Source organism: Lotus japonicus, chromosome 5 (assembly GCF_012489685.1).
Source record: "Lotus japonicus ecotype B-129 chromosome 5, LjGifu_v1.2".
In the NCBI taxonomy this organism is placed as follows: Eukaryota; Viridiplantae; Streptophyta; class Magnoliopsida; order Fabales; family Fabaceae; genus Lotus; species Lotus japonicus.
Window position 1 is genome coordinate 203,903 of NC_080045.1, and position 26,284 is coordinate 230,186.

General features: G+C 34.5%; 1 protein-coding gene and 1 long non-coding RNA gene across 2 annotated transcripts; both read left to right on the forward strand.

Annotated features, from left to right (window-relative positions):
- The first annotated feature begins 1,931 nt into the window (after window positions 1–1,931).
- On the forward strand, window positions 1,932–3,284 carry LOC130721079 (dehydrin DHN1-like). The gene is made up of 2 exons (XM_057571809.1): window positions 1,932–2,292; window positions 2,414–3,284. The coding sequence occupies exons 1-2, from the start codon at window positions 2,050–2,052 to the stop codon at window positions 2,873–2,875; spliced, it is 705 nt and encodes a 234-aa protein (XP_057427792.1). The 5' UTR covers window positions 1,932–2,049; the 3' UTR covers window positions 2,876–3,284.
- A 16,462-nt stretch (window positions 3,285–19,746) lies between these two features.
- LOC130718350 (uncharacterized) lies at window positions 19,747–20,493 on the forward strand. The gene is made up of 3 exons (XR_009012594.1): window positions 19,747–20,177; window positions 20,247–20,338; window positions 20,435–20,493. It is a non-coding gene; the product is annotated as an uncharacterized LOC130718350 (long non-coding RNA).
- The last annotated feature ends 5,791 nt before the right edge of the window (window positions 20,494–26,284 follow it).

Below are 26,284 nucleotides of genomic sequence, written 5' to 3' on the forward strand. Positions count from 1 at the left end.
TATATAATAAGAAAAGAAAAATATAAAAAAAAAGTAAGTGAAAATGAAATGAAAGAAAAAAAAAGTATGTGAAAAATGGAACTTTGATTTTTTTTTAGATAAGCTAGGGGAAAAAATGGAACTTTGATAAACGTGATAAAAAAGAAAGAGATAAAAGCAAAAATTAGTGTTTATTAAGCAATAATGTTACTTATTGCAAGGTGAATGGTCAGAGTTCAAATTCTGGTGAAAGAACTAATTTACTAACAATTAACAACTATCATTGGCTTATCAAAAAAAAACTTACACAATTCTTTTTGAGGTGGAAGATGTGAAATGAGGAGAGATATAAAGAAAAGAAAAAGTAAGAGAGAGAAAGTATGAGATATAATAAATAATAAGAGAAGAGAGATAGAAATAAAAATATGTGGAAATAAAGTGTTTAAAAAATGAGGCGTGTATAAGTCATTGTTGGTTTATTAAGGCTTTGTTTGGAACGGTGGATGGATAGAGGAAAGAAGGGTGAGGGAAGGAAAACATTATCGAAAATTGTGCACCTCTGTTTGCTTGCATTGTTATGGATGGAAAGACTGATTTTTGCGGGACCCACAACAAAAAAGCTTTCCTTCCAAATTGGAGAGAAAACGAATAATGTTACTTACACACCTCTCTTTGAGGTGGAAGAGGTGGAATGAGGAGAGAGATATGAAGAAAGAAAAAAGTAAGAGAAAGAAAGTATGAGATGTGAGAGGTGGTAAGAGGAGAGAGATAGAAACAAAAAGAAGTGGAAATGAAGTGTTTTAAAAATGAGGTGTGTATATATCATTACTGGAGAAAAAACTGCAGCTTACTAGTGCTTCAATTTGAAAAGACTAAATAACCATTTTTCTTACTTATTATTACAACTGTTTTTAATTTAATTTGTAATTGGCGTAAAGTATTTAAATTTCTGAAACTTTCTACGTAAAGTTAAGAAAATTTTATTTCTTATATGGGTATAAATTATAATAATAATAAAAATTAATGCATGGAACAATAAAATAGTATTTTAAAATAGATAATTTTTCACATTAGTTTTTTAATAATGATTATAATATAAAAGAGTTGAGGATGTTTATATCATTTTATATATACACACTTTTCTTTCCACTCATTGTTTCTTTCCCTTTCTTTTCAACCAAACAACCTAAAAATCATCTCACTTTCCTTTCTCTTTCTTTCCTTTTCCTTTTCTTTCGTTTCTTTTCTTTCCTTCCCCTTTTCTTTCCGAACCAAACAGACCCTAAGTGTGTAAATAACTAAATATATATTCATAAGAAAAGGCAAAGGATTTGTGTTGGAAATGTGATTTAAAGTGGAGTGGAGTATCGTGCAGCAAATGACAAAGGTATAGAAACGCCCGCCTTGGCCAGTGTGCATGTGCCACGTACCCCACAGACCACCGACCTTACAAATTCAACTGATCGAGGTCGACAATTATGGGCCCACATTACACGCTAGCGTTGCTTGTGTTGCGTCCATCACTATTCATTCATTCATTTGATTCCATTACTTTTGTTTTTGAATGAATGAATCCATCCTACATCTATGTACAGATTCCTCGCCTCTCTCGCACTTTGTCGGTTACAAACACTAGTCCTAATGTCATTGGATACGTTTTTATTTTCTTAATTAATTAATAATTAATTAATCGCTTTAGATTTGCGTCGACATGCCATGCCTTGCCAATGGAAAATGTTATTTACACACCTCTTATAGAGGTGGAAGAGGTGGAATGAGGAGAGAGATAGAAAGAAAAGAAAAAGTAGGAGAGAGAAAATATGAGATGTGATAGATGATAAGAGGAGAGAGATAGAAACAAAAATAGGTGGAAATGAAGTGTTTAAAAAATGAGGGGTGTATATATCATTGTTGCTTGCCAATATATATAAATAAATCTCTCTCCCTCCTATCTTTGCATGCCAAATTAAACAATCATCATCATTCATCATAACCTCTCACACACACACTCATTCATATGTTACTACTTGTCATCCCATCTTCTTCTAGTTTAATTATTTGTGATTGATCATGGCTGAGGAGAACAAGAACGTCGTCGACACCCCCACCACCGATGAGATTGAGATCAATGACCGTGGGGTTTTTGATTTTCTCGGAAAGAAAAAGGAACAAGATCATCAAAAACCTCAGGGGAAGGAGGAGGAGGAGGTGATCCTCACTGAGTTTGACAACGTCAAGGTTTCCAATGAGGAGGAGAAGAAGAACCACAGCCTGTTGGGCAAATTTCACCAATCCAACAGTAGTTCCAGCTCTGTAAGTTTCTTCTTTTCTACACACGCTACTCTGTTTTTAATTAACTGATGGTCTGATCAGTACTTATAACTTAATCGATTGTACGTATTTGATTAAAAAATGCATTGAACGATGTTTACAGTCCATTGATGAAGAGGAGGAGGAGGTTGGAGAAGATGGAGAAAAAAAGAAGAAAAAGGAAAATAAGGGATTGAAGGAGAAGATTCAGGAAAAGATCGGAGGTGAGAAGAAGCATGACGACGTGGACACCTCGGTTCCTGTTGAGAAAGTGGAGGTTCATCATCCAGCTGTAGCAGTAACACACCATGAGGCTGAGTCGACGGAGGAAAAGAAAGGCTTCCTTGACAAAATTAAGGAGAAGCTGCCAGGTCAGCACAAGAAGACAGATCAACAGGGTGATCAGGTACCCCTATCATCATCATCATCAGGGGCAGGGCATGAAACTGAAACTGCTACTGAAGCTGAAGGAGAAGCCAAGGAGAATAAGAAGGGTCTTCTTGACAAGATCAAGGAAAAACTTCCTGGTTATCACTCAAAGCCAACTGAAGACAAGGAAAAGGAAACCCCGGGTACTGCTCATTGACGATGATCAGATCACCAGTCTCTGTTTTGTTTTGTAAGGATCGGAGGATTTGTCTTGCTTTAATTTTGTTTGTTTGATTTTATCATGGCCTTAATTATGGTATTGTTGGTGTTTCTAGACATGTACTACTTCATGTATATGTATATATGGAGTGTACTGTCTATATTTATTTCCTTTCATTTTTAGCAAAAATGGAAATGAAAATATGTATTATTGAAAGCAAACACTACTACAGATTTGACCTTTTGCCACGCCCCAATTGTCACGGTTGTAGGCGGAACCGTGACAAAAGGTCAATTATCACGGTTATAAACGGAACCGTGACAAAAGGAAATAATATTTTATTATTATTTTTTTGGAACCGTGACAACAGAAGTTTTTTTTAAACACAGACAAAATCTGGCTCTTATTTTTCCCTCCCCTCCAATTTTTCCTGAGAAAAACCCTACCACTGCACCCTAACCTCTTCTCGCGCGCTCTCAATCGGTCTCTCTCCAATATGTGCCTTCTCAATCGGTCTCTCTCTCCTGCTCCCTCTCATTCGCCGTTCGCCGTTCTCCGTCACGCCGTTCGCCGTTCGCGCCGTTCTCTGTCACGCGCACTTCTCTTTCTCGAGCACCATTGCAAAGCCCAGGTACCTTTCTCTCTAATATTCATCTCTGCTACTCCCTAATTAGTGCTTGCTGCTGTAATATTCATCTCTGCTTCCCCCGTAAACCAACTCAAATAGTTCATCTGTAACTAAGTTTCACTTAGGGTTTTTCTTGGTCCTGCATTACCTCTAGTTATTTGGGGCTTCTTTTAAACTGTCCCTCATGTGGCCAAAAATCTGGGACTGTTTGAAATCTGTGTGATCTTGTTGTTGTTGTTGTTGTTCTCGTACTGGTAGTTGCAGACTTTTGTGTGATTGAGAAAGTTTTTTGCTGCTGTGCCCTGCTCAAATTGGTACGGGTTTGGAAGTGATTTGGCCAGACAATGTGACCATATTGCTATGAGATTGTGCTTTTCATCAAACAGAATTTTTACCTAGTTTGTCTCCTTCTGTTTCTTTCTTTTATCTTTGTACAGATGTGTTCTGTTTTTGGACCCTGGCTGATGTGTTCTGCTATTTTACGGATCTGCACTGTTTCTGTTTTTGCTCCCTGGCATTTCGTGCTTCTGTTTCATTTAGTGGAGGCTTCTCCCTGTGCTTTTGGTGATTATTCTCAGCTCAAGTGACTGGCGGTTGTGAATCTAGAGGGAACTTGATGTTATTTTGGTGTTCTTGCCTGTTGCTGGAAGCTTGCTCTAACTCCTGTCTTTCTTTTCAGCTCTCTGCTCTTTTGTGTTGTGGTAGCCTTAGTTTCTTTTCAAGTAGCCTAGTTTCTTTTATTGTTCTTTGTTTTCTTGTTAGTTGGTAGCCGGAACTTTCTTGCCTTCTGCTTCGTTTGTATATTTCTTCTATTGTTAATATATTCAGCTTTCTAAAAAAATCTTTGTACAGATGTTGGTGTATTGGTCCTGGGAGTACACCTAGTACTCTCACATTAATATATATCTTATTTTGGTGAGTATCATTTGAATTGTGCCCTTTTAAGACTGAAAGATAAAATTGATTGTTCCAACTGCAAAATCACAGAAAAGAAATTGGGTTAGAGATCAAGGGGGAAGAAACATTCAATTGTAATATCTAAAATCATTCCAAGTTATTTCAAATCCTGGGCTTATTTAGTTAGTGTTTAAAATTTGATCTTTATTTCAATCAGGGAGTTGTATATCTAGGATCTATATAGTATTGAATTGGGAGGATTAAAAATAGTTGCTTGTAACTACCCGTTATCTGCTTTTCAAGAAAAACAGAGATGAGCTAGGTGCTAAAGTACAGGAGCTCAAGGAACAAGTTCTTGGTTCAGAAGATAAATAATTTTACTGAAAGTATGAGTTTTTATTTTTCGGCTGTGCTTACAGTATGATTGTACAGTTATGTCTCTTCTAGTTGAGTGAATTTGTTGATTTTCTTCTCCATCCCTCATACCGCCTCTTTGCTACACAGGCAAGTACTGTAGATTTTGTTTTGGTTGATAAGTAGAATAGTGTCAGCATCTGTATTCCATTATTCAAAGTGTTGCTAGTGCTTAATCTGTTTGTGCAAAAAAAAACTCCTAAGTCTCAACTCCTTTATTCCGAGATTGGAATTGCAACTAAGGTTGCTATTTGAAGCTTTATATTTGAGCACCTGAATGGACAAAAACTGTTCCAGTTTTCATCATATATTATATATCTCAGTTTTGTAGAAAAGGGCAGATTCACTGAGAAATCAATGATGCATGTGGTTCTAGTCTTTTGGTTTGTGGAGATGAACTTGAGAGAGAGTTAAAGAGTGAGAAGCATGCATCCCTTCTTTGATTTGTGTTTTTATTTAATTAGAATTTCCTCTAATATGAGTTTGTTAGGATCTCAGGAATCAGTTCAGTTCGCATGCTTTCTCTTTTGATTTTTGTTCTCTAGCATCTTATTGTGACCTAATTTGATTTCGTTCTTGATGCTTCCATTTAGCATGATAATTGATAAGTATTTTATCTTGGTTTTTAGACATTTAGTTCACATGATTTAAAGGACTTAATGCAGAAAAAGACTAATAAACATGGCTACATGATTTTAACTGCCCCTCATACTATCTCAGGAAAATTAAGTGCTGATGGTGTGGTTAAATTTAATTTGGAGGTTTTGGGTATTAGGTGGTGGGTTTAAATTGGCTTAGTTTTAGCTGTTTGTTTTCTCTGCAATTATATTTTGATCACCCTTTAGATTAAATTGGCTTAGTTTTAGCTGTTTGTTTTCTCTGCAATTATATCATGAGTTTTTCATTCAATTTGTTAGTGCAATGATGATCTACCGTGCTAATTGCAATGACAAGAGGATTACATGGTCCAAAGCCAAATGGAATACTATAAAGGTATACATATTTACATAGCTGAAAACAATTAGATCTAGCTACCAAATCACTGATATATATTATATTTGTTTTTTATAGTGCCCTGCCCAAACAAATTATATAGATTGCGGGTACTATGTACTAAGCTTTCTAAAGGAGATAATTGCGCACAAAAAATCTACAATTCCACAAGCGGTATGGAACTTTGACTAAATTCTTAATTTTTCCTACTTTTAAGTGTGACTCTAAATTTTGTTACTTTTACCATCATTTTGCAGTACTTCTCTGATTGTCAATTTGGCTTCTACGATGAGGATCAACTAAATGAAATTAAAGAAGAGTGGGCTACTTATGTGTTAAAGAATTTTGCCTAGTGTGAGCTATTTGGTTTAATTCTTTGTGAGAGTATGGGCTACTTATGGTATGGAACTGCACTGCATGTTATTTTAGAGTATTTGGTTCAAGCAATGTACTGTACTGGCTAGTGTTGGCTATTTGGTTTAATTTCTTGTGAGAGTATGTTCTCAACAACAATTAGTATTGTTTTGGACAAATTAGTGTAAATGTATTGTTTTCTTATTCAAGGTTGGAATATTTGAGTAATTTGGCTAGAATATGTGAATGTTGGTGATTTTATGCAATTTATTTTTCAATATAAACGTACTAAAATTTATGCACACACCAGGTAAAAAAAAAATCAAAAATTCTGTAGCAATTTCACAGACCAGGTGTATGACCTATTGTCACGGTTACAACCGTGGCAATAGAGGTCACCTATTGCCACGGTTACTTACTCAACCGTGGCAATAGAGGGAACCTATTGTCACGGTTACTCTTTACAAACCGTGATAACAGGCTAATCAATTGTCACGGTTAAATAGGTAACCGTGACAATATGTGGCCTCTATTGTCACGGTTAAATAGGTAACCGTGACAATATGTTGCCTCTATTGCCACGGTTACGTTTTGCAAACCGTGATAACAGCCATATGAATTGTCACGGTTCCGCCTTTAACCGTGACAATTGAGCAATTGTCACGCCTTCTATTGTCACGGTTAAACCGTGACGAATGAGCGGTTTTAACCGTGACGAAAAGTCTTTTCTGTAGTAGTGAAATGAATGGAATTCTATGGGTTTTTTTTTTATTTGTCCCGTAGATTGAGCGCTGCCTAGCTACAATCTCTAAATAGATGTCATGTATTTATAATGAGAGATTGTGTATTTGTAACTTCTAGTACTAATATCTTATAATCAATTGATTAATGGTCCCTTGCCAATGAGAAATCCTTCTTATTGATGACATTCTCGTTTAGGCTAAGGTTGGGGTCCGCAGGAAATAAGTGATGATGGTGTGCCCTACTTCATGATGAATGTTGATCGACCTGATATGTGCGGAGTGTGGATGATGATGAGTCAACAAAATTTAATTTAGATATGCACTAAAGCTTTTCTTTCCTGGTGGAGCCATTGATTTGAAGCACAGAGTGTTATGTTGCACGCAATCAGCCGCCTGTGGCATGGCAGATTTCACTCTGAATCACTCTGGCCTAATTTTGATTTTGAGGATGGAGTTGGCCTCGTCATTATATCGCATACTCATTTTGCGTTCTCATTCTTCCTTTTCTTTTTGGTCTACTTAAAAATGTCCTGATTAGTGGCATAGGATGCTATGTAGTGAGTTTCGATGATAAGTTTTTTTATTATTATTATAAATAGGGGCAAAGCCCAAACAACAAGGACGGAACTAATATTGGACAATCCGGGGAAAAGCAACCCCAATTACATTATTATCTCTTAGAAGAGGGAGAAGAGAATGAGGAACATGAGCAGAATCAAATTCTTCTTCCTAAGAAGTATGCCCCCGACGAGCCAAGTGGTCGGCGCAGCGATTAACTTCTCTAAAAATCACTTGAAGGAAACATTACAGTTCAGAGAAGCTAGGTATTTGATATCCTTCACTAGGTCCGCGCAAAGATGAGCATTAGGATATTTAATTGTGATTAGATCATGGGTTGTTTTAGAATCCATTTCCATGATTAAAGTTATAGGAGCCAAGGATGTGGTGTTAAGTTTTGAATGTTGTATTTTAATCTCTACACATGTCTCACATGACACCATCTAGTGACATGGACATAAATGTGAAGTCTCATAATCTCTGTTTAGGTAATGTAAAATTTTCTGGAAGAAGATAAAAGAGAACAAAACCAGAAGTGTGCTAGGGTTCACATTATGAATGATTATTAGTTGATTAAAACATTAAATACTCATTCATATCATAGTAATAAATATATCTATAATCCTAATAAAATATGAAAACAAAATCGTCTAGAAAATAATCTAAATTACCTTAAATAAGATAAAAGACTTTAAGATATGATAAATATATTATAAGATATATTTTTAATATTCTAACACTTTCCCTCAAGTTAGGCCAAACTAATTTAGCTTTCAGATTGTTGCAAATAAACCCTTTAGAACAAAGGAAACTACTGAGAGTGTACCACCATTGGTATTGCCATTGCCATTGTCACAGAGGAGCAGAGAAAATAAGAGATAGCATTGTCATTGCCAAAGAGAAGAAGAAAATATAACAGAGGGAGAGGTATGAGAGCTTGTCCTCGTCAAAAACCTTTGGGGTACGATCTCCGTGAGGTGGTTGTTAGAGAAAAGATGCAGCCTCGTGTCGCTGGAGGAAGGGAGAAGGAGATGACACGTGTGATTAACGCGAAAAGAGGACAACAGTTGTTGGCGACCCAACTTGCTTTGCCTAGGCCAATACTCAAGTGGAACATCATCAATTATTATACTTATACTCTTTTGTCAAGGTGTACTAAAGCAAAACATCATCTATTGTTAGACTTATGCTCTTTTTTTCTAAGTCTCACTGGCTTGGAACGACGACGCGTGGTGGCAAGTTGCAACGCGTAGGGTTACGTTCAATGGTGGTTGCTTCTACTGATTGCTTCTAGTGAATAAATAAAAAACATAATGAAGTTTCAAATTTTGAGAAACCCAACAACAAAATAGTGTTCGAACATGCTCTTGATACAATGTAAAGAGAAATAATGTAAAGAAAATAGGAGGACGGGAGAAGAGGAAACCAAATTGTGTTAGAGTTTACATAGTGAATGACTAGTTGAATACTCACTCATATTTACAGTAATGGATAGACTCCTTGTCTTAATGAAATAAGGAAACAATGATTCAAATCAATTTAAAAAAAATTCCAAATGACTTAAAATAAAATAAACTACTATAAGATAAGATAAAAGTTTATTTTTTCATATTCTTACACACTACCATACATTTTATCCTATTAATTTCATCTTATGTTGATCCTAACTTGTGAAACTGTGAAAGGTTTCCAACAATGTGAAAGGTTTCCAACAATATGATCTAAACCCTAAATGTTTTAGCTTTTTTTTCCTACTAGGTTCTAAAGCCCGACCTTCTTCTCCTAGCAATCACATACCACATGAAATTTAATAATTTCAAACTAAGGTTGACCCGTGTTTGATAACTTGGGATCCATTTCTCGTGTTTGTCAAAGCGCAAGTTTGATCGGTCTACCCTAAGTTTGATCGAGTACATTGATTGGGTTGATGGTGTGATGTCGATTCATTTACATAAATGATATGAAATGACAATTGAACCGATCATGGGTCAATTTTCCGGTCCAACTGATTGAACCGACAGACCGGTCTGGTTTTAGAACACTATAGTATAAAACTAGTTGAATAACCCGTGCAAGGCACGGGTGACCGTTATTATATAATATCTTAAATTTATGTTTGTAATTTTTTATAATTTTTTTGTTTGTTCGTTTAAAAAAAAATCTTTTTATAATTATTCATTGCACAAATATATAAATGTTTGTTAATTTTTTTTTAAATTATTCTCGCAATTCCTGCCCGGGTGTGATGAAGGTCAAAGGTCTACCTAAGACAGCGACTCCTCGAAATTGAACTCTCGACCTAAAGATTCAAACAATCACTTGTTAAAAAAAATATTTAAAGTTGATTTTTTATGGATTTTATATATTAATATTTCCTAGAAAATAAGATACTAATGTTAATCTCGAAAAATCTTTTGGATGATTATTTTATATAAGATATTTACGTTTATCACTATCACCACTACCGTGCCGTACTACCGCCCTTCACCGTAGAATATGCCATCCAAATTATAAGGTACATAATTTTGAATTTTAAACATGATAATAATAATAATTGTTTGAAGTAATAATACTAATAATGATTAATAATAATAATAATTATAATTGAAATTTTAATGAGACAAATAAATCATACACAATGAATTTAATATTTCCATTAATATATTTAAAATTGAAATTTTATTATGTATAGGAAAAATCTGTAGATGAAGTCATTTTTTAATAGAGAGAAACTAAATCAACATGGTGGTGACACATGATATGGGATAGAGGAAGAATAATTCTCTTTTTATGTATAGCATTAAATTTCCAAATAAGTATTGATTATTTTTTGTTTGAATTCTCTAAAAAAAAATTGTTTGAAGTTGTTGAACCTTATTTTGATTTTTTTTGGTACTTGTCGTTAAATAAAAAGAAAACTAAGGTCTCACATAGGAGACACCCATAACATCAGCTAGCAAGAGAAAGCTCATCCCTTCTGGCGGTTGTTGAATAATCACGAGCTTATTATTCTGTTGCGCCCCATGTTTTGCTAGGAAATCAGCACAAGCGTTCCCCTCCCGGAGAGTATGGTAAAGTTGCACATCCCACGCACGAGCTAAGAGGTCCTTAATATCCCATATGAGGGAAGCATACATGTGTCTCTGCGAAGGGTTTGACAACACAAGATTCACAGCATCAAGGGAATCCGATTGACATTCCACCTTACGAGCGCCATAGTCCCAAGCTAGATTCAAACCATAATAGATTGCAAGCAACTCTTGGTGTAGAATATTTGGGTCATCCCAAAAACCAAAAAAGCCTCCAAACCATTGTCCCAAGCCGCTGCGAAGACAGCCACCATACCCACCTCTCTTGGGGTTATCCATCACACTACCATCCACATTAATGACCATGCTATGCTCATCCCGAGGAAGCCATGAAACCAGCCTTGGAGGAGCCGCGAGACCCACCGTACCAGGCTCCCCGAAACAGTAGCTCAAATCAGAAGCCATGGCCGTAATATTGGAAGCAAGAAGATGAATGTTCAGCTGCGTGTGCTCCATGCAAAACGAGCACCTAGCCCTCCAAATCCACCACAAAGTTGCTGCTGCAATAGGGTTGGAAACCAGCATGTCTCGAAGCCAAGCGCTGCAATCTGGAGTGCCAAACGAAGGTCCTGTCGTTGTAAAACCCATGCGCCGCCAGACCCGCGAAGCTTGGTCACAATCCCGAAGGCAATGGAGAACCGTTTCTTCACCGGCATTGCACCAGGTGCACCTATCAGACGCAGCCATACCCCTCTGGAAGCGACATGCATTTGTTGGAAGGGCATTCTGCACCGCTAGCCAGACAAGCAAAGAGCACTTCAAAGGTGTTTTTAAACGCCAAATCCAGGTCCAATTCAGAGAGTTGTCACCAGGAGCTGCAAGTATACGCTGGCTAATAATCCAATTATAGCCAGAAGCCGTGGAATACTCTCCTGTGATGTGCCCAGACCAACGAACACTATCTGCAACTCCAGGATTGATTCTACCAGCAACCTCATTAATAATAGCAACCAAGTTAGCAGGCAATGCCGTCCATAACCGTTCCAACCGCCAGTGCTCACCATCCCAAATATCCTTTAATTGCAGCTCTACATCATAAAAATGTACAAAGTCCACAAGCTGACACAGCGGCTGAGGAGTGCACCAGGGTGTATGCCAGAAAGATGACAAGCCATTACCAATCTTAAACTCAAAGCCAGGACGCAACACCTCTCTAGCCTTCAAGAAACCCCTCCAAACCGACGATCCTTGGTTCTCAGTTGCAAGCAGAAAGGAACAATTTGGAAAATAACGAGCTTTCATAAGTTGCACCCAGGGTTTATTAGAGTCCACCAGGATCTCCCACACATGCTTACCCAATAAAGCCACATTATGGTCTCTAGCTTTTCTCAAACCTAAGCCACCAAGTCTCTTTGGGAGAGCAATACGATCCCACCCAACCAAGTGAATACCACGACCATCCCTATTTTTCCAAATAAAATTTCTGATAGTAGCATCCAGTTTGTCACACACACCCTGAGGCATCCATAATAGTTAATTTTTTTTTCGAAAATGGTTAATAGTTACAAAAACATATTTTTATTTTATACTTCTTTTCAAAAAAAAAATATGGAATTTTTTAAGTTATGATTGATATTTTGTTATTAATATTTTTTAAGGTATTAATATTTTTTTCAAAAAAAATTGTATTAATATTTATAAGGTTAAGAATATCAAATATATACAAAATAAGACATAAATAGCTGGTTAATATTTTGCTCTTAAAAGAAAATAAAAATCATTATGTTTCCTCGATATTAAACTGCCTAGTAAGTGTTGATACATTTATAGCATCACTAATAGTTTTTTCAAATTTAAATTTCAATATGTTGAATAAAAATTTAGAGATTACATTTTTATTCTAGCGGGATCCTGAATTATTTGATGTTTGTACATATTTTTTAGAATCATTTTATTTTTTATTTAATTATTTCTATTCTTCAAATTCGTATTTATACATTGGTTGAAACAAAAACCTAGTATTAATATTATTTTTGAATTAGGTGTAATAACTAATTATTTATTTCGTATAAATATTGTTTTTATATTTTTTTTAATAAATATAGAATTTGTTTTAAATCAGATTTAGTATTTTTTTAATCTTTCCAAGTAAATAGGGTATTTTTTTAATCAGATTTAGTATTTTTTTAATAAATATATTTTGTTTTAATATTTCTATAAAGATCATTAATATATTTAAAATTTGATTTTCACATACTTCCATCACTACATTTTGAATTAAATTAATATATTTATTATTTAGAAAAACCAAGACCAACAACATCGTGGGTTTCATGAATGCATTTTTTAGTCTATATAGCTAGCACCGTTCATATATATTTTGAACTTTAAAAAGAATTAATAAAAATGAAAATCGTTGGAGGCGGAAATTAGAAAATATGTATAATATTGCGTAGGACATGTTTGATTTTGAAAGTTAATATAAAAACTAAAAAAATGAAGCGAAAGAATATGATTTGTAAAAACCTTGGTGGAAGTTGGTGAATGCCTAAAGGTTTTTGCACTTCATTTTGAAGTTGTTTTTTAAAGACATTTTGAAGTTGTTGAACTTTGGTTGTTGGAAGTTTTGCATTGAACTTAATAAATTTGCACTTGAAGTTTTGCAATGAAAACTTAATGAAATTACATTGATCTGAAACTAAAAAATATGAATCATAATTGTTTGGACGTGTCACACGACATTGTCTTTAAAATTTTATTCGCTTGAGATGTAAAAAATTTCCATGATATAGCAAATTTATCTAACCAATTAGTCAGGATACAAAACTGAAGAAGAAGAAACTCTAAAATAAAAAAACACAAAATAATAATCGAATGGTATAGAGCCCAAAACTATTAAAGACATTAAAAAGGTTAATAATTTATAAACCAAAAACATGTATACTATTAAGAAGAGAAAGTTTTAGTATGTGATATTGCTGACACTATTAATCTTAATGTTGAAGTACATTTGTGAGTTGTTCAATCTTCCATTGCCTTGCATATGTTAAAAATTAAGATTTCATAATAGAGCACGTAGACAAAAAAAGATGTTTAAATAAGATATTAAAATGTGAATAGAATAAAATAAATTAAACTAGTGTATTTTACCCGCGCGTTGCACGGGAAATTTGTTTATTGTATTTGATACATCGATTAATATTTTAAATTATAAAATATTTAAGATGCTAAGAATGTAAGAACAATCATAATAAAGATGTAGATATTTAAAGAACATAAATTCAGACACTCAATTTTAGTGTTTTGTAAGCATACACTTCATTAACTAATATAAAGATTTTGAAAAACATAAAAGTTAATAAGCCAAAAGCTTTAAGTTTTGCATAAACTCTCAAAATAAAATAAAATACCCAAGAAAAAATCAAAAAATAAACAACTTAAATCCTAATCAAATCTAAAATTTAAAAAGGTCAACATGTGCTTGGATAACTTGTTGGATTTTCTTCATATTTTTTGTCAACATGTGATTTTTTTTTATAAATGCCTTAAATTTAAATCCAGTTACCTATTCAAAAAATTAATTCAAACGGCTTTTTGTGTTTTCCAATATACAATTTTTTTAAAAAAAATATACACAAACTATTTAGAATTATTCAATTTGTATATATTTTATTAAAAACAACATTCAATACGATGCTATAACTAATAAAATAGGGTCAGGAATAACAAAGTGAAGTATGCAACTTTAGATGACACTATGTCAGAGAACTATATCACTGTTGATTAAACAACAAAACTACATGCATATGTATACAGTAACAAACACTAAAGTTGTTAAATTATAGAGTGCAGTCCACAATATAGAGGAGGAAAATCCAAGAAAAGAAAGGTGAGCAATAACAATGATCACAATTCAAATAACATATCAAAAACATAAAACACAAAACGATTTCTATTTCTATGTTAGCTTACCTCTTCAATCAATTTATTCCTCATTCACGGTCTCTGAAACAAACAGCTTGAAGGTCATCCTTGAGAAGGATCTGTGCGAACATAGCAATTTCAAAAATTCTCACATCGAACCTGAATCAAAACACGTTTACTCTTTGTCGGCCAGGAAAAAATTAAGTAAAAGTCAATCATTCAATCAAGAAGGTAGTCTCCATGGATTAAAGGTAGCATAAAGCAGCAGCAATAGAACAAAATATTGTCTATGAAAAGGGAACAAAGCAAGTTGTACGAATAGAGAAGATGGGGAAGAAGAAAGTCCTAAAAATGCAGAGAAGCCAAAGACATATAAGGACTCTGTTGAATATCTGTTAAGATTTAGTTTATTATTAATCTAACAAAGAGATAAAAAGAAACTAAATCTATCTAAACCTATCTCTATTTAACTATTTAAGTAGATACTAATCTAAAATAGAGTAACAAATCTAAACTATATCTCAATGAGATAAGACTAATAATAATTAATCTAACAAATAACAATAAAAACAAAACAAAATCTTAAAAAAATATTTTTTTATGTAGATACTAATCTAAAATAGAGAAACAAATATAGATAAAAACTACCAAAATCTAGCAAATCACAATAAAAACTCATAAAATCCTGAATTAATTAAAAATCCGAAAATTCAATAAAAATACCATAAAAATTAATTAATACTCTAAAAATACCTGAGAATGACACGTGGAATTTTTTTTATGAGAATTAACGTGAGAATGACACGTCACTAAGAATTAATCTGGTGCTGACACGTCATGCTAGAAGTTGTTCTTTTCTAATCTCAATGAGATGAGATAAGACTAATAATAAACTAATCTAACAAATAACAATAAAAACAAAACAAAATCTTAAAAAAAAAATATGTAGATACTAATCTAAAATAGAGAAACAAATATAGATAAAAACTACTAAAATCTAGCAAATCACAATAAAAACTCATAAAATCTAGAATTAATTAAAAATCTGAAAATTCAATAAAAATACCATAAAAATTAATTAATACTCTAAAAATACCTGAGAATGACATGTGGAATTTTTTTATGAGAAATAACGTGAGAATGACACGTCACTAAGAATTAATTAGGGGCTGACACGTCATGCTAGAAGTTATTCTTTTCTAATATATATTGATAAGACGAACCATATGATGACACAAAGAACATGCAAAAGTGATTAAAGATGAAACACTAAAACCCTAAATATTTTTCTTGTAGGGGTTGCACTACAAAAAAACTGGTTTTTAGTGGCACTACATTTGTGGCATTTACCAAAAAGTGCCATAAACGTATGTTATTCTGGCATTTAATTAGAATGCCACTAGTTTAATTACACATTCCTAGCTAATTAGTAGCTATTTGGCAGCAGTTTTCTGAAGTGGCACTTAACTTAAATGCCACTAATTTAAAAACACATTCCTAGCTAATTAGGAGCTATTTGGCAGCAATTTTCTGAAGTGGCACTTAACTCAAATGCCACAAATAACCTTTTTCAATTTTAATATATAATTTTTTATTTTTTTTCACTCACACAATTTCAGATTTTTAAACCAAAAAGAAAAAAGAAAAATCATCGATTTCTTTTTAACTTTCACTCACAAAGTTTCAGATTTTTAACCAAACTCTCACGCGATTCATAGTTTCACACCGTTTCTCCCAAACGCTCTCCAAACAATTCCACGCTTTCTTCCGATTCACGAACGCAACAACCATCGTCGTCCTCCCCGATCGTCCGTCATGCTCGGTCGTTGTGGAGCAACCTTCACCGCCGTCCCTCTATCACCACATCACACCAGTGCGACCACCGCTCCATCTCCATTGCAGCCTTGCAATGCTCCTTCCTCTGCTTCCAGATCCAGCAAATTCTCCTGGTTCACGATACTCACCGGAGAAGAAACCCTAGATCCACGATGCTCCATGGCCGACACCTCCAGGATTCCACTCCGGCTACCACCAGGGTCCAGGTGGCGCAACAAGGTAGGTAGTCAGTGGATTTGGTTTCGTTCGATTCGGAGTTCAAATCACCCAATCAAGCTCGAGAGGTTGCATTTCTTGCCCTTCTTCTTCTAATTCGATCTTGTTTCTTACTCGCAGGTACACTGAATTGGAAATTGCGGTGCCGGAGATAGGAATTGTAGGGCTGAACGCGGAGAATTTAGGGATTGGAGGTGTTTGGGTTTGACGGTGATCCCATACTACCCGCATCAACATCAGTAGTTGGAGAATGGATAAAGGTATTGCTCACGGAATCGACTCTGGTTCTCATACGTATACTCAGGTAATTCTCCTTGGTCCTTGCCTCTGTACTGGTAGTTTGCACAATTTTACTTGTACTGGTATTGTGCATGCACTTTGAATTGTATTGCATTGCATTGCATTGCATTGCATTGTGTTTGAATCCACTGCATCATCATTCCGCTTATTAATGCCTAGTGTAGATCATATAACTTCTAGTTTCGCCAATTTTGTGTTTTGGCAGCCATCATTATTTTGGTCAGTTCATAATTTTAATTGATTTGACGCGGTTGAGGACTAGGCGAATTCAGTTCTTAGTCGTCTTTATCACTATATATGATGTTTTCTTGACCATAATTCATTTTCTGAGTTATGTTAAGATGATTAGAAAATCTTGATTCCAGTTTGAGAATGATTAGCTTGGTCACACATGGAATTGCTCACGGAATCGACTCTGGTTCGCACACGCATGGAAGCTTCCCACCAGCGACATGCTCATCGGTATGGATTAGGCATTGAACATGGATATCTGTGACATTCTCAATCGTGACCCTTGGTATGCATACCTTCCATTACTCATTTCTCTTTCCTTTGGCGACCTGATCGAGTTCATGTTCAATCTTCTTGGCCATCTTCCTATTCGTTAGGCATTTTGATCGAATTGTTCTTTGAGGTGTTCATTTTGAATCTGCTGGAGGTTTTCTCATTCTATGATTAAGTAGTGGTTAAGCATTTTTTGTATCCACGATCTTGATGCATAGAGTGATTTGTGAGTGTTAAATATATTCTTAAATTGCAATTTAAAAGAAGCATGGTAATGTCTGGTTCTGCATGTCTATGTTTATGTATTATAATTACCAATTTGCTCGGCTGGCATGGCTGAGGGAAACGCTGAAATGCTGAGCTTGCAGGGAAAACAAGGCTTTGGGTGTTTCTGGGAAGCTTAAGAAGGAAAACAGTTTAACCAATCGGAAAGAAAGTTATGCAGATTCAAGGTCTTATTGTCAAGGTAGTAGAAAGCACAAGAAGCAGCATGAAACTGGGTTTTCCGATCAATTTCGTTTATCCACTCCCAGTCCATCTGGGGGCAAACAGGTACCTTTTATACCCACCACCATTTTATTTGGTTGAGGTTGTTGCTGTTGTTAATGTGATTTTTATTATGCTTTTTACCCTCTGAATGCGGAGAAATCGCCGCATTTTTTCGCGATATGAGTGGCTTCATTTGGATTGTTTTTGTTGAAATTGATATGCTGAGCTGAACTGCAATTAGGGCTTTCATTTTATATTAGAGAGTTGCATATGGAGAGATTTACAGAGTATAGAGTTTTCCATGAACTAGCTGTTACTAATCAGAAACAGCACATGTTCATGCTTGCCAAGACGGAATGACTAGTTGAGAAAATTCATGGAAGGTTTTTATAATTGAGAGTCAGAGGCTAGATTAGATTTGGGCTTTCATTTTATCAGTTATAGTTTAATTGGTATAAGAATCATTTCACGGTAGTGATCTTAAAAAACTTAGCACAGAGTTGCAGTGGAATCTGCAATGGTCATTTTTCATGGTGATAATTAGGCTTTGATCTTTTTAACAACCGACTCTTTTAAGCCACTAAGATTCGTACAAGGTTCCTGAAGCTCTAGAGAAAGCCAAGGTATTGCTTCTGTTCTTGCCTTATGATGATCTGTTATTTCACTTATTTGTGGTGGAAGTTAAAGGATAAGCACTTTTTTTGTTTTCACCTTTGTTCACTTCAGCTATTCCTCACCCTTTTGCTCTGTTTTGATTTCAATTTTGGTTTTTGTTGATGTAGCATTGAGATTGGCAACTTTGAAGGCACCTATTGGCATTTGGGTCTGATGTGGGATTTGATTTCTCAACAGTTGATGGGTGGCCCCTTGTTGCTTTCAATACTATTTTTTATTTCATAGGAATAGACATAGACATAGTTCATTCTTATGTTTATAAGAATAATTCTCCTGAGAGAGATTATTGAAAGGAACATATTGCAGTTGTCTGCGTTTCTATTATATGTGCTTAATTTTGATGACTCGGGTTTAAGTTTGACTTAATCTATCCTGTGTCTGAGATTGTATCGAAACTGTAGTTTTGCTGACTTTGGTTTAAATTTGAAATAACTTATTTGTTGTGTCTATGAGATTGTATCGGAACTGGTGCTGGTCTAGCACAAATCATGAATTTGTCTATGGAAAAAAATAAGGAAGTATAATCAATTATTGAAAAATATTATTGAAATTGAACATTGAATTTTGTGGCATTTACTAGCTGCCAGAAAAGTTTGAGTCTTATATAATGGTTGTTGCATTTGTGGCATTTAAAAGATGCCAATACCATTTGTGGCATGTAAAACCGGCATTTAAGCAAAAAATGCCACAAACAAGTTGTGGCATCTGGAATAGGGGCACTCTAAGTAAATGCCGGTAACAGCACATGTGGCACTTATTAAATGCCACAATTTAACAAAATAAATGCCTCTAAAAAACACTTTTTTTGTAGTGTTGTACTTTGCTTTTATAATTCAATGAAACACTAAAATGTTAAAAAAAAGTAAGGGAGGGAAGAAGAATATGGTGAATCAAAAGTGGAAGAAAGTGAAAACCCTTATCTTATAAAGGGAGAATGAAAAAAATGATACCTAACTATTTCAGAAAAAAAAAAATGTCAAAAAAAAAAGAAATATTATGAATATGAAAGAACATGAAAGTACTTATAGAAACACCATGAACCATAAAGTGTATTTTTTTTTCTAATTAGCTATATATAATAGCATTTAAATTAAAGGTGTATTCAATTTGAATTTCAAATTTGATAATATCATTTGAATTTCAAATTTTGGTATAATGCAATCCATAGTATATACATTTAGGAAAAGATCTCCGCACAGTCATCTCTTACTTGGCATCTACTGATTGGTTAATATCAGGAAAAATCCTACATGGCACTCAATCCTTCATTCTTCTTATCCTACACCTTTCTCCTTATCCTTCACTCATCTCTCCTTAACCACATTGATTCTAAACGCGTTTTACATCTCTGCCGTTTCAACCTTCATTCGCGTTTACATATGCTGTCGTTTCAACCTTCATTCGCGTTTATATCCTCTGCCATTTCAACCTTCAAGATCATCTCTTCCGATCTGTATTAATCGCATTTCATAGCCCTTCAAATTCCTCTTTAATCGCATCTCTCTTCCCCTTTCGGTTCCCTTTTCTCTCATCGCTCCCTCCCTCTCTTCCCCTTCAATCGAATCTCGCATGGCCCCTTCCAATTCCCCTTGAATCGCATCTATCTTCCCCTCTCGGTTCCTGTTTCGAATCTGTGTAACTGAGATGTTTATGGGTGGCATAGAATTGATGAATTCGACTCTGTGTAAATCGCCCCTCCCGGCTTCTTTCCTCTCAACGCCACGACGGCGACACCGCAGGTATTCAGGCCTTAATTGATGTATGTTTTAGTGCCTGTATTTTGATTTTGATAAATTTGTGGTTTGCAGGCCGATTATCTACATCAGATACAATACCTGATGTTTCGTAGAAACCCTAAATCAGATTCTGGCAGGTGCTCTACATTATATCCTCCATCAAGGTAAGAGCTTTGATGTTTATATCAAATCCTGATTCTCTTAGTTAGTAAATTCCTCACAACCTCAGACTTTGTTTCATATCTGTTTTGTTATTTCAGGGAGATTTGTTCCTTCTTTTTTTTTTTCCTTGGCTTTGCAGTATTATTTTACTCCTGATTGAATTTACTCCTGAGCCCCAACGTATTGCTTATAGTTTACAACATATACAAATGATTCATACAGAATTGTGGTGATGGATAGAGGTCATGTTGTTGAGGTTGGTATATTTTTCTATTATATTTTGAATACCTCAAATATTTTAATCAGTATTCTTTCTTGAGGTTTATTATCTTTCATACATGAGCCTCACTTATTTGAAGGTGTTATTATTTTGTATCATGTTTTAAGTCATTATATTTTAGTGACAAGTTCATTCTTTCAGCTGAAAGAAACTCCTTTAAATTTTAATTTTTTAGGGGAAGCTACCTTTAAATTTCAAAGAAAACTGGAAGAAGGGAGAGGGGAGAGAGAGAGAGAGAGTAACTGAAAACAGTTATTGTATTATCATTGGTGGTTATAACTGTTAGTAATTAGTGTATTTATACTAGAAGCCAAGCTTACACAAGCTATTGCTATTGTACTCTGATAGGAGGTGTGAGCATTCCTTTATACATGTGTGTGTTCCCCTTTGCCATTGCAGGATTCTGGACTTATGGGAAGCCAAATTAGAGGTCAACAAATAGAATATGACTTGCTAATATGAATCCATACAATTATTATAGCTTGGACTGAGATTGGATGTTATTCAGACTTGGAGAATGAAGATGAGGCTGAAAATCAGCAATAAATAAGTGGTTCATTTAGTTTTTGACATTATAGCCATCTTATGGTGAAAGGGAAAGGAACACTGGAAATCATTGAGATAGAGTGTTTCTGCTTTAAGTGTGTTTCTCCCTGCTTTAGAATCTAACTTACACACTTTATTATGCCTCATTTTATTTTCTTCAAGCTTACATTAGACATTTCTTTATCATATACTACATTTTTTTCCTTCAAACAGCTGCTTCAGATTCTGTTTCTTTTTCATATTCTTCTACTGCATATCCTATATTGAGATTTTGATTGAGATGAGAAACTCTTCCTTCACTTTCAGCAGAGATGAGAAAGAAAAATAAATGCAAGAAGGAGAATGGTGAGAGTGAACACTTCCAACTCTACGCTTTGTATTCCATCTTCTACTTACTCTCAGAAGTTAGCAGTCCAAAACCCCAAATTTGCAAGTGTTTTCGTGTTTCAAAGTTTTTTAGAGCTTTTATAGGCTAACATCTATATTTTGTGTTTCTGATGTTCCTAGAAATGTCATACCCATGAGGTACAACACAATGAGGATGGATTTCAAATGTGAAACAAAGCAGTTGAGCAGCTTTGGTCTCATTTATAAGGTGAAATCTTCTTTACCTGTTTGTCTCTAAAACAAACTATTTCACAATATTTATGTGATTCTATGAATCTGCATTTCATTTGGCTAAAAGTTAGGAGGAGTTTAAATTTAAGCTGTTATGAAGCAGCTCTTGACGAATGAGAGTTCTTGATTATGAGAAACATTAGGTTAATAAGGGTTATTAATTAATTGAAACACCTTTATTCAGTGTAATGATTAATGTGTAAAACACTATCAACTGTATTTCTCCTTTTTTTAGAGCTTTCTTCTAAATCCCCCTATCCTATGACCCATAATTGTTGGCTGTCAGTTGAACTTGCTATAGTACCCACGGAGAGGTGACAAGGCAACATAAATTCTCATTTCTTTATTTTTTTCTCATTTCTCTGTCCACGTTTCTTGCAAATTTTCACACACATGTTGGGCTAATACTGAAGGTTGAAAAAAAAGTTAATATAATTCAAAGTGAAATCATCTTGAGCCATAAGATATTTTCTACATTACAGTGTAGCTATTTCAACCATGGCGATATGTCTAAACAATATCAGTAAATCAATTGGCAAAAATCATTCAATGTGTGAAACTTCCATATTATGATAACAATGCTTCCAAATACGCCTTTTGCAATTTCAAAAACTGATTCTATTACTCAGTGATTTGACTGTTATGTTTCTTTTATAAATTAAATGTCTTACTGTCTCTTCACTACAATTTGGGATGGATTGGTAAGTAAAAGTCTATGATGATCATGATTAAAGAAAATCAATGGTTATGATTTAATCAAGTACCATAAATGCTGTCTGCATAATCAGGGATTTGAATATTTGATTCTATTAATCAGTGTCTTGGCTGTTATGTTTCTTACAAAGGTCACGATTCTTGATATGCTTGATGGATTATATGAAACAAAGGAAATGATTTGTGCAGAGATATTGGAGCAAGCTGAGAGTAGGGAGTCTTTTATTGGGTGAGACATGTTTCTCCCGCTAATAGACATGTTAAACTTATTTATCTGCCTTCTGATGTGGTTATGTGCTGCAGGTTTGCAAGGAGTTACAATAAGAAGTTGGAGCAGATCTAATAGCATGATACAACCATAGAGAAATTATGGTAGTTTGGGTGGGGTTGAAAGGACACGATGCCCAACTAGGTGACAAAGAAGCAAGGTTGATGACTTATTTGAAGAGGTTGCAAAGATTGGTATTTTTATTTTACCCACGGGAAAGAAGCAAAGTATGATCCAAACAGGCCTAAGAGACCTCCATTCTCATTCCTCTAATTAAGGTAATTACGATTTATAGGTTAACACAAAATTAAACAAGGGATGGTTTTTCTGGAATATGTAACAATTGAAACTTAATTCTGTGCAGCAAAGAAGCAAGGAAAAAATATCAGGAGGATAGGTTTATAATTTATATCTGCTGCTAACCTTTGCACCCCACTTAATAGTCAATAGCCTCCCCCCACCATTCTTTTAAAGAAGCAAATTATTGGATTGCCACCTGAGCACCTGAATTTCACAGCACTATATTAATTGGGTTCACATCTTATTTAGCTTATGTTTCCTCTTTTAGCTTGGCACCATAATCCTAAGTAGCTTCACAACAGTCTTATATTTACTATCTTAAAAGCAACTGAGTTGGATGTTATTCTGCACAAGCAACTCATGACCATCATGTGTGATGTGTGTTTTAAAATGATAATTGGCATCTCAATTATGCAGAATGTCCACTCATGATGCTCTACTTTGTCTACTATATAATGTGAAGAAGTATTAATGAATATGCTCTTTTCTTCTTCTTCTTTTTCTGAAGTTTTCATCTTTATTTATTTGGGTTTTGATTTTTTTGCTTCCTTATCTTTTTAGTGTTATGTTCTAGAGATGTGTTAAGTGTGATAATTAAAGTTAGTGCTGATTGAGCAATAGATAGGAAATCACATTGAATTTGAAAATTGATATTGAAAGTTAGTGCACCTATCCAAATTTCTTACTCTGTACAGAATACAAAAAAAATCATATTTAGGTTTCTAAGCTGCTTTATATACTACACTCTTGCATTGTCTTCTGAACTATTTCCGACTCTTCTGTCACAAGCCTTAACTTTTGCATTAGAATACTGAAATGGATTCTCACACATGCTAATTATGAAATATACCATAAATATTATCAATTTAAGTGTCTGATGCAGTAATTCTATATTCTATAATAAAACATTTGTGTGCTCATGCTATTGTTCTAATTTAAATGCTGTGTGATGTTATGTTCACTAAAGTATCTTAACAGGTTTGTAACCCTCAATGAAGTCCACTGAAGGAGGCAAATTCATCACTAATTACTGCATTATCTTGGTAGTCTAGAACCCCATTGTAATCCATACACCTATTAAAACTCTGCTCACAATGACTTCCTTTTCTTAGAAGTTAGAACCCGAGTGACATTAGATGATGTCTTCATTTTGTTATCCCTAATACTAGGACAAGGGTATCCTCTAAGATGCTTCTTCTTACAAAAGTCACGATTCTTGATATGCTTGATGGATTATATGAAACAAAGGAAATGATTTGTGCAGAGATATTGGAGCCAGCTGAGAGTAGGGAGTCTTTTATTGGGGGAGACATGTTTCTCCCGCTATAGCAGGGGATGATTTCCGTATGAAGTTTTGCAATCATTATACTTCTCTTTTCACTAATTGAAGAACTGTATCAGTACTGAGTAAAGATGTACCTACTATATTTTCTATGTTTCTCTGCTTTCTTTATCTTTTCTATGGATTTCTATGATTTTACCCGTTATTAGTAGAGATTAACTACTACTTTTGACAACAACTCCTTTGGTTTCCTAAAATATTGATGAAAGTTTTTATATTGAAACATAAAAGAGAGATTGTTGTACCTCAAAGTCGGACTCTATTTTAAAATCTCTTTCAGTTCTTATGTAGGATCTGAACTTGAAGTGTTGTTATCTATGATATTGCCACCGGCTGTGTGTGGACATCATAATCACTTAGTTTGAACGCTATAAAGGATGGACATTTATTCAATTAGTTCAAGGATTTCTATACTGGGTTTTGTCCTAAATTTCTATAATCTTGAACTGTTGCTCTTTGTGACTTTGCTACCTGCTATTGTAGACATCCTATCACTTCGTGTTTTGTTAGAATATTTCAAGAACTTAACTTTGGATTTGTGATTTTTAGAATAACTTACTTAAATTCTAAATAAGGGATGCAAATTCTGATTTTTTCAGGGAACCAACAAGAGCAATAAGGGATGCAAATTCTGTAAGAGGCTACTGTGTCCAATCTGCAACCCTTTAATTTGGATAAATGGCTCAAAATCAACATATGTGGCAAGGGGAACCAGTAACTGAATAATTAAACTCATCAAGCCAGATTTCTATGGCCCTCTTGGATGTGGGAAAACTGTTAGCCAAAGCAATTGCTAATGAATCTATGTTTCTTCTCCACGAACCTTAATCTAAAGCAATGTCTTAATCCAGCTGGCAAGTATTTATGTTTGGAAGAATGTCTTTCTAAGTTTTGGACTGAATAATCCATGAAATATTGAAATTTAAGATCTTTCTATATTTTTATGCTCCATGAGAGCAGCTTAAACAACTAAACACTTTTTATAGGGTTTAGTATAGGAGAGGAGGGGTGGAAAAAAAATAAATGCACGTGGCTTGGCAAATTTCAATTTTTCACTGAATCTCCCTCAATTTGTTTATTCCAGTTATATCTTTTCATTTTCAAGGGAAATCCCTTAGTTGTAGCATCAAATATGCACCATGCTGCTTATTGAAGTTTTAGCACAATTACTTAGTTTTAGAATGCTTTGGTTTTTATATGATTTTTTTCTATAGTAGAAAGAGATATGTGTTTGTTAACTACATCAATCAATGTTTAGTGTTGTTGGTGACCAATCTTTCTTTCATTTGATATTTTTTTGTAGCGTTAATATTCATTAAGTACTCATCTACATTGTTCAGTAGGCCCAGTCATCGCTTGCGTGACACCTTCTGATTGACTAATTTCCTAAAAAATCCTACATGGCAACTCTTCCTTCCTTCCTCTTATTCTACACCCTTTTTCTTATCATACATTCATCTCTCTTAAAAAGCATATATAAGACTCTCTAATTCATCATTTATCTCCATCATTTTATTTCCACAACTCTCAGCCTCTCTTGGCTTCCGACGATTCACTCTCGGTATTCATCCCCATTTTCCATTCAATCGACCAGTTAGATTTGAATCTTTTTCGTTAACTATTAACAAGTTGAGTGCTTTTTCAATTGCAGGTGATGATTACCAAATCATGGTTTGGAACTACATCCGCACAGGTAAAGTCAATATTCTATTTAATAAATATTGTTTATACTGTTCAAATCGATTTTTTTTATCTACCTGGAATGTTCACTGAATTTCTTAGCGTTGAATGTCACTGGAAAGAGGAAAGGTAGGAAACACAGCAAGGTGGCAAACAGATTCTAGAGGACCAAGTCTACAGAATAATTACAGAATTCAACT